Source organism: Gordionus sp. m RMFG-2023, chromosome 2 (genome assembly GCF_954871325.1).
Source record: "Gordionus sp. m RMFG-2023 chromosome 2, tfGorSpeb1-WG-v2, whole genome shotgun sequence".
NCBI classification, from domain to species: domain Eukaryota; kingdom Metazoa; phylum Nematomorpha; class Gordioida; order Chordodea; family Parachordodidae; genus Gordionus; species Gordionus sp. m RMFG-2023.
The window spans coordinates 19531921-19541943 of record NC_088776.1 but is presented as its reverse complement, the minus strand read 5'-3'; the positions used below and the strand labels follow the sequence as shown (position 1 = coordinate 19541943).

At 25.3% G+C, this 10023-nt stretch overlaps 1 protein-coding gene across 2 annotated transcripts; it reads right to left on the bottom strand.

Moving 5' to 3' along the window:
• Nucleotides 1–147: 147 nt before the first annotated feature.
• On the bottom strand, nt 148–2426 carry LOC135925510 (zinc finger C4H2 domain-containing protein-like). Of its 2 annotated transcripts, XM_065460878.1 has the most exons (6): nt 2342–2426; nt 2131–2302; nt 1897–2090; nt 1193–1488; nt 945–1063; nt 148–498 (listed from the first exon to the last, which is right to left on the bottom strand). In XM_065460878.1, exons 1-6 carry the CDS (start codon nt 2392–2394, stop codon nt 391–393), a joined length of 942 nt encoding a protein of 313 aa, XP_065316950.1. In that variant the 5' UTR covers nt 2395–2426; the 3' UTR covers nt 148–390. The 2 variants fall into 2 exon arrangements, with proteins under 2 accessions (XP_065316950.1, XP_065316949.1); XM_065460877.1 differs by having other exon boundaries at nt 152–498; nt 945–1488.
• Between the last annotated feature and the right edge of the window lie 7597 nt (nt 2427–10023).

The window sequence follows — 10023 nt, the reverse complement described above, 5'->3', positions numbered from 1 at the left end:
TTAACATAATTTTAATTTAATTTAAAAAATTTATCCTGACTAAGGTTTTTTTAAGCATGCCTTGTCTTTGGTTTATAATTTTTAAGCTTGGCCCAGATTTCTTAAATAGATATACAAACTAGGCATGTAGGTCTGATTTATTCATTTTTAGTTTGATAATCTCTCCATAATTATTAGTTATGAATTGTGAATATCTTATTAAATATACAAATCAATAACAAAATGCTTTAAAATTTTTCAGAGTATAATATCTATATGATTATGAAATAGAATATTGTGTTTTCAATAATTTAATTTATAAAATGTGTAAATAATCGCTACAAAAAAATAGGTGCATTAAATAAAATCAGTATAAAATATCAATGGAAAGCCTTGCTAATGATATATCCATTAAAATTTTTTCTTAGGCTTTTTGGGATTTCTTGATCTACTCTTAGCTTTACACAACGGACAAATAGGTGCATTTCTGTGTATCTGTTGGTGGCATGATAAGCAGGTCTTTAGATTTTTATAAGAAAAAAAATGTTTTAAATTTTTTAATGATACTTATAGATTTTAAATTAAATGTATTACTGGCCTGGGTATGGGTAGTTATCTATCATATCAATATTATTATTAAAAATCTCGAATAACAAATATAAAGATAAAAGTTATATAGTGGAAGGTTTAATGAAACAAATTATCAACAAATTTTAAATTTTTTGCAAATATAAAGAGAATCAAAATCGTTTTTTATGTTATAAAAAAATTGCTTAATATCTATTATTAATTTATTCAAAAAAAAAATTGTTCCCAAGCCAGTAATATTTAAATTAAAAAAAACAATATATTTGTATAATACTTAATTTAATACTAAGCATAAATGTAAATTAAGGTTTTAAAAGGTCAACACAAAAAATTATGTTACATATATTAAGGGTAAATAGCATTGAAAAATAAACTACCTTCATAGGAGGTGGTTGCTGGTTCCTAAAAAAGGCAACTGAAGAAGAAGGTCTCATATAACTTCCTGATCCCACCAGGCTATTCATAGAACTACCTGTTCCACTCATATTAGATGAGCCTAAACCATTCAAAGAATTGAAGGTATAAGATGCATTGAACATGGATGTTGATGACTTGCTATCTACATTTAAAGGGTTTAAGCTTAACTTATCTAACAAAAAATTTCGAGTGTTCTCTATCTTCAAACCTGATTTTGTATAGGTACCTTCAAAGGTGTTAGTTGATGAAGGTGTAGGATGGGGGGAAATGTCTTTTGCAAAATTTGAAATAGCATTATTATAAGCCTCTTCACATTGAGAGATGGTTGATTTTTTAATTGATTTATATTCATTGTTAGTCTGATTTTGACTATCTACAAAGGATAAAGCATTTTGTTGAGATTTTTTAGATAGTGAATGATGTAAATTTTGAAATGTCTGATTACAATTTAGGTTGTTGGCTAAAGCATCGTGGATAGGTAAAGTGTGCTTTTGAAACAGGCTTCTTTAAAAAAATAAATTGTTAAAATGGTATATATATTTATATCTAGGAATATTTTGAGCTTAATATCTTCAAATTTAAAATCTAATTGGCTTTTAATTCTGTAAAAATTATAACCAACAAATCAAATAACCTTGAAAAATGTAGACAATATAAATGAGTGGATAAAAAATTAAACTATGACTGGGTATATATTCTCCCTAAAAGTCTGCAATGGGTAGGGAAGAGGTGGGTTTAGGGGAAAATTTTCATGAAAGATATTTTAAAATACAGGCAAATTTACCCCTCTAGGATATGCCTATAGTAATACCTAAGTTAAATATCATTTTATATGATTTCTAAATAATTTTTAAAGCTATATTTAGTTATAATACATCAATAAAAAAAATTGTTAAATTTTAATATACATACTGAAGCATCTCAGCCTCTTTGGGATTTAAGGAAATGTTATCTTGAATTTCTTTTATTAGGTCACTTTCAATACCTAATGACAACTTTATATCATCCAATATTTTTTGTGAGTATAATAAATCATCATACAACTTTTTCGTTTCATAAACACAAAATGTTTTATGTTCATTTGATTGTTTTAAAACTAATTCCATCTATATGAAAATAATTATTTAAAAAGGTTAAAAACATTACCAAATTAATATCGGTGTGTATTAATCTTAGCTCTTCAACATGAAACATTTTTTCCCTGTATAATTCTTCCATTTCTTTATTATATTCGTCAATATTCTCTCCCTCTTGTTGATAATATTCATAAAACTTAAATATCTTTTTTTTTAAAAACTCCATATGCTTAATTTTATCTCTTTAATAATAAAATTAAGTATTGCATTGGAGTATATACCTGGCATTCTTAATGCACTCAAGTTTGGTGTAGATTTCCATTTTATCACTCATTCTGAATCACATGTTATCGATATGACCGAGACAATTATATCCTCAAATTAAATTGAAGTCCATCTGACCAAGTCACCAACATTTTAGATTAATCAGATACAGTGGCGTAGTGTACAATTAAACACTAAATATTGATAAAATTTTTAGAATATTGCTTTCAGTCATCTAGTAATCATAAATTTGGCCAAAATTTTTTTATTAATATTCATTTATGCTGGCTACCTAAGTGGTAAGACACTACAGCACAAAATTATGATAAATTTTAGAATTGTGAAATATTTGTATAGAATCCTCTATTATATATTTTTACCATGATGTATTTAGACAGAATATTTTTATATATATTGTTGGGATAAATCATAATTTTCTTTTATATTATTTTTTATAAATTACATTTTATCATCCTTTTAAACCAAAAAAATCCTTTTATTTCTTTTTATGACAATGAAAAAATAACCAATTATGTACAAATTGATATAAAAAAATGTAACGTTAATGATATTAAAAAAAAATGTTAATATAAAATTTTCACCGAAAAGTATAATCTCTATTATTTAACAAATTGATTTCCAATTGTTCAGCCAACTTAAGATGATATAATAAATATTGAAAAGTTAATATTATATAATATTTTTTAGGGGCCCTGCCGAAGGCCCTAAAAAAATTTTAAAACCCCCTATGGGCAGAGCCGTATCCACGTGGTGGCCTTGAGGGAAGGGCCAGGTCCCATCTCCTAAAATATTTTTGGCCCCCAACCTGGCCCCTAGAAAAATCTTTGGCCCCCAAAAATGCCCCCCATATATAATTCCGGCCCCCCAAATTTTAAAAAAATTTTGTAATATATTGTTTTTATATTTTTAAAACATGTCTAGTTTAGAAATTTCTTTCTATCCTGCTTTATTTTTATTTAATAATAAATCATCATTCATTCATATTTTATCTTTTTCATGTGTGTTTGTGTATGACATTATATAGGCGCTAAATCACATTTAAATTGTACTCATTTCAATGAGAATTATTTTATTTATCATGGTTCAATCACAATATTATTATTATTATATAAGCAGTTATTTAAAACAGTGGTGAATATTTTATATTTATGAAAAAAATACTGAAATAACAACAATTATGGTAAGCCAACAAATTAACCGTAATACGGTACTGTTTAATCACAGGTGATCCAAAGGCTTTTACCTTAGATAAAGAATATCAATAGAAATTTGTCGATCCAACTGCATATCCATACATGGGTCATTAGGTCCCGCTGCCCATACCTAAATATATTATTTTAAATTATTTTTTTAATTTCTCTTCTTTTAATTATATATTTTTTTATAGAATATAGATATAGTATTGTAACATTTTGAGGAATTTAGAAGAATTGGGTGATTAGAACCGTTGTCAAATAAAGAAAGGTTAGAACTAAAATGATACTAAATCAGACTAATATCCTCGATTATATATACTTTTCTATAATATTCGTCAAATAAGAAAAGTTAGAACTAAAATGATACTAAATCTTTATCAAATAATAAGATAAAAACATAATCAAAATAAATTAATATAAATTAAAATTAAAAATTAAAGATTAAAAAAAATTAAGTTCGTAAAATCATGATTTAATCATCATTTTTCGCATTATAATTTCTCCTTATATATCCTTTTTCTTTAATCAACATTTGCATAGTCTCAATTTGTACCGAGATATAATTCTTGTAGATTTGAATATCTTTGGGCTTCGTAATTTTGTTTAAAAGTAATTTGCCTGTCTGGCGTTTTTCTTAATCTAGTAAATTTGCATGTTGCCACAATTACAACAAGTATGTCAATTATAATTTTAATATTCTTTTAAATAGTATTTTTATCATTGTTTTGTTTTATTTTTATAACTGTGCATTGCTGTTTTTTAAAATCTAAGTTGTAGTAGTGGAGAAAATCTAAAATTAAAGGAAGAAACAAATTAATATAATTAAAAACAACATTAAAAAAAAAATTACTGTTTTATTATTATTAATTTATTTATAATAATCATTCTTACCTTTTGCGCATATATATTCCAATTTTTTTTTCAGATTCACACAAGAAATAAATACTCTACTAATATATTCTTTAAATTAATATCGATTTCAAATTTTCCTTAGCGTTATATTAATCTACTATTTTAAAATTTTCCACCAAATCATTTGAAAAACTAATGTAAAATACGAATGAAAGCATTATACTGGAACTTAAGGAAATTAGGGCAAGGTAGATGACCAATTTTATAAATTATATTTAATTATTGAGTCAATGCAAAACTCTATGAATTGAATATTTTTCTACCTCGACTTGCAGTAAGGCTGGCCTATCGTTTTAAAATTAATATAAAATCATAAGTCAGTCTTTGAATACTATCCAATAAATCTCTTTATACCTATCTTGGTTACTTTTATAATACAAATGCAAGAAAAGTTCTAGATTAATTATGTAGCACTTACAAATCTACAAATGTTACTTCCTCCATATTGAAGATGTTAAAGCATCACATGGTGTATTATTAACCAGAGGAGTCACTCGCCTTTACAATCTCAGCAGGCGCAAAAAAAAATTTTTAAAACTATTTTATAAATTACCTTTTTTTAGCTAACATTATCTAAAGATGCTACTGTTACTAATTGAATGCAAACTGTTGATATAATCAGTTTGTTATATCTTCGATTTGCTTTTAAATTATTTGATATTTTAAATATATCCTTATGATATGTTTTAATTTATTTTATTTTAAATTTATTATTTTTTTTATCATTTTAGAATCTATAAATATAACTTTTTTGTGATTTATTAACTTAGGGCTAAATGATCTTAATTATTATTATTTCTTTTATGTACATATCCACTAGAGTCTATATATACTAGAAAGGTGTATACTGTAAGACATCCCATTATATAGATCATTCAGTGGCGTAGCTACGGAAGGGGGGGGGTGAGGGGTGTTCGGGTTTAGACCTCCCCCCCAGAGCAAATTTTTTTTGATTTCTTTATATTAAATAAATACCATGAATAATATTTTTCCGGTTTTAATGTTTGTGGTTCTGGATAGTATTATTATAAAGTCATTGAGAATAATCTAATAAATTTATAATTAAGGCAATATAATATTTATAATTAAAGCAATATAATATTTATATTTTAAATAATCGCTATTTTTTTGGAAATTGATTTCTATAAAGGTATAATAAATTGAAACACATATATAATTATGCAAGCCTGAAAATTTTGCTCATGGATGATACAAAGGTTTAGCATTATTCGTGAAATCTCTAGGCTTGAGCAATATTTTTTTGGCTAAAATATTGAGTTAGCTGTTTATAAAAATATATTATAAGAAAAACAAATATGATTTTAAAGATAAACCCGGTCGAAGGCCAGGCAAATGGGCGTTAAAGGGGGATCTGGGGGCGAAGCCCCCAGGCTTTTATATGTATGGATCCTTTATAATTTGTTCTAAAATTCAATGGTTAATGTTGACCAAAGAGAAAACCTATACGATATCAGCATGATATCTAAGATTTATTTTCAAACTTTGGTATAAAAGATTAAATATGGTTGATAATATTCCAAAGAATTTTATAGATGTTTCGCATAATTTCAAACACATTTTAAACTATCCCAAATATATTAAAACTATTAAATATTTTGACAACTCTGCCTAGCACTCCTACTAATGGAAAACATTTTCTCCCTAAACAAGAATAAAAACATAACTGGAAGTAGTATTTTAAAATGACTTGATTTGAGTCGATTTTTAAAATTGGTTTACTCAATATTGTAGCCAGAGAAATATCGTGTCCAACTTTTGTGCCATATTGGAACAAAATCTTCTGGCTTGCGTAATATATTTCTGAATAATATATTGAGTTAACCGTTTTTAAAAATTGGCCCAAATCAAATCGTTTAACAACACTACTGAGAGGTTCTACATCAGATTGAAAGGATTAGCCAGCTTAGTTCCAAGAAGATTTATTCTACAATATGAATATATAATATCTTTTTAATAATATTTTTTCTCATTTTTAATACTCCATATTTTTTTTCATGAATACTTTATAAATTTATATACATGCAATAATTATTAGGAACATTTTTGAGCATATCTATATTTCCAACATTTTTTAAAAAATATAATTTAAATCTATACATCAAATTTTATATGCTTAAAAAAAGTTCTTTTTAGAGACACAAGATTCATATGCCGATTATATATATATATTTAATTGACATATTGTAAAAAATTTTCTATTTTTAACTGTCTTAATATATTTTTTACTTCAGTTTATATATCTTTTACAAATTAATCTAAAGAAATAAATAATCATCACACACAATTAACAATATATTTGTATACAATTAATCATATTATTAATTGCCTTTGAGGTTAATTGATTCTATTAAATCTATTTTCTCCTTTCTCGATAGGGTATAAATTGTTTTCTTATCCGTTTTGAATAACGGCTACTTGTGCTTTCGTTCTCTCCCACGGGTTGATCTGAACTCGATTTCAATCTTATCCTTTATGATGGTATCTTTGGTTATTGAGTCTTGTATCGGATATATGTCTACGGTCATCGAGTCGTGTATAGGATCAATGTCTTTGTAGTGATAATAATAATGATAGCAACATTGATGATCTTAAAATTTTACTTTTAGATAGAGGGAAAAAAATCAAATTATCATCAGATAGAAAGGAGTATCAAAAAATGCCTATTGCATCTTTAATAGTAAAGTTCTCAGAAGTTAAGAGAATAAATAAGGATATAAATATTTTAAAATTATGGGAAGAAAATTCTTCAATATATCCAGAATTATATATCTTATCTAGAATCTTCATGGCTGTACCGGCGACACAAATACAATAATTTTATAAAGATAACTATCTATTTTAGGTAAGGGTAGAACGTGAATTTTCATTTTTGAAATATATATTGTCTACTTTACGTGGAAATCTCAAGGATGATATTTTAGAAGATATTATGATTGTGCGATAATAAAACATTTAAAATATAAATTATTTCATTTTTAAATTTTTCATTTGTAAATTATGAATATTTATAGAAGTATAATAATAAATGAATAAAAAAAAATCTTATTTTGAATCATTATTTTTATGTTCCCTGAACCAGACCCGAACCCTGGACCCGGGTCCTTTCAAATTTTATTCCTGTACCCGAACCCCGACCTGGACCCCTTTTTTTGTCGAAGGGTTCACATCCCTGATTTCAACATTATCTTTAGCCAATTCACTATCAATAATGAAAAAATCCCAATAATTATTACGAGGTACGATTTTGTAATCCAATCCCACCCCATAATAGTTTCTACAAATTTTTCTACTACCCATAAATTCAACCTTATAGTAGTGTCATTGAAAACAGCATCCCAAGTTACCCTCAAATTGTTTTACACATATCTTTCCATTTTCAATAACGCCATTAGGCCAATATTTATAAAAACTTTCACTAAATTTTGTGTCCCTTAAAAAATTAATTTTTTCATTTGGACCATTTTTGCCAACTATCTGGCTTTTATCACAATATTAATCAATTCATATATATCATGATATATACAATTTATCACTTCTTTTATTTCTTTTAAATCTTGGAGGATCACCACTGATCTCTCCATACCTTCTGAAATATCGCACAGATTATCCGACACCACAGTGTTCTTCATTAAATTATTATTTTGTACCTTGGCCATTATTTCGATACGTTTCTTTATCATAATTTTATATATAATGAATACTACATATATTATTACATCGTAAATAAATAATCAATTATATCGCAAATTTTCTGACCAAAATTCTTTACAAATGAAAATTTTATCAAATTATGATCATTTTCAAAATTAACATAAACTTCTCTCACAACCTTCTAAATAACCAAATTGATATATATTTTATGAATTCAACTCGCTAAAATTTTAATTTCTTTATTTTATTTTTAACTAAAATACTTGCCTATAATTTCATTTGAAATCAGGTTAAAATTTAATTGATATTTTCTATGAATCCCACTCGCCTTTAAAATTTAAATTTCTTTATTTTATTTTTCATTTTTAAGATACTAAATTTACCTGCTTACAACCTTCTTTAAAATGAGGTTAAAGTTGATATTAAAATAATATTATTAATTTAATCATAAATATATATCCCAATATTCTTATTTTTTTTATGTTACCTCAATAACCGTTAAAAAAAATTAGCATTTTCAAATTTCAACCAAATTATTCCTATTAAGGTTAAAAAGTAATAATAAAATATGTTCCATTTTTCTCCTTTAAATAGGGTTAAAAAATTATTTACCAACTTTATCATTACTTCAAAATATTAATAATTCCTATATAATCGTCCTACAGAAATCCTTATTCTAAAAATAAAATTCTGGCTTCAACCAGTACATTGCGTTATAATTTATCATTAAATTTATTAAAAAAATAAATTGTTGCGTTATATACTTTTTGTTTTTGAATTCTTTCTGTTTTTGAATTTTTTATAATCTAATTTTTATTATTTATATAATCTAATTTTTGTTATTTGTTATAATCTAATTTTATTTTATAAACGGCGTAACCTTACTTTTTTAATATTATTTTACTTTTTTGTATTTCGTTTATATTCTAATTTGGACTTATAAAAAATGTATATAATAGAAGTGTGAAATGGAAAAAATAGTATTAATAGTATTAATAAAGTTAAATATAAAAAAACACCTTTTTACCTTTGTGCACATATTCATGTTACTCTACATGGTGCTCCAGTTTTGGCAAAAGAAACTCGCCTCATGGAAATTTTTTTTTAAAAATAAAATTTTTTTCCCTTTGTAAATATGATTAATAAAAAAAATTATAAAATGGTACAAACAATTCTATATAAGAGGGATAAAAAAAGGGTAAGTCATTTCAAAATTATTTTCATCAATTATGTTCGCCTTCAAAATACTAAATGTACCCCATCAAATTTCCATCTACGATATTCTATTTGATTTAACTTATAATTGCGATGTCAACTTTTCTAGGATAAACGGTACGGAGGATGTACTGTTTGAATTTATGAATTTAAGAGACATGATAAATTGCTTTGAATTATTAAACGGGAAACACTATATTTACAGCGATAGTGTTTTCATTGAATTAATTTGTATATTCGTTAAAACATAAATAGTTATACCAAAACTTGAATTAATAAAATAATAAATGTTATAATTGCTTATTTATGTGTCTTATTAATTAAATATGGAAATTAAACAAGAATTTACACATAAGATCCCTAAGTTAGTGGGTCCTCTTACTGAAATTTATTTAGACAGAATATTAAATTACTTTTCGACCAGTACATTATCGGACTCTATTAAAATTAATACTTTGCTTAATAATTTATCAGACGAAGTTTTTGACGACATTAAGGCAATTTGTTCTGATACCGATATTTTAGATCTTAAAATTGTGATTAAAAAGTTAACCTATCTTTTACCAGCGCTAAATTTAAATACTTTAATTAATAAATTTAATCTTCTTCAACAAAACTCATCAGAGAGTTTTATGCTGTGGTACATTAGAGTATCGAAACTTCATAAGAAATGTAATTTTTTG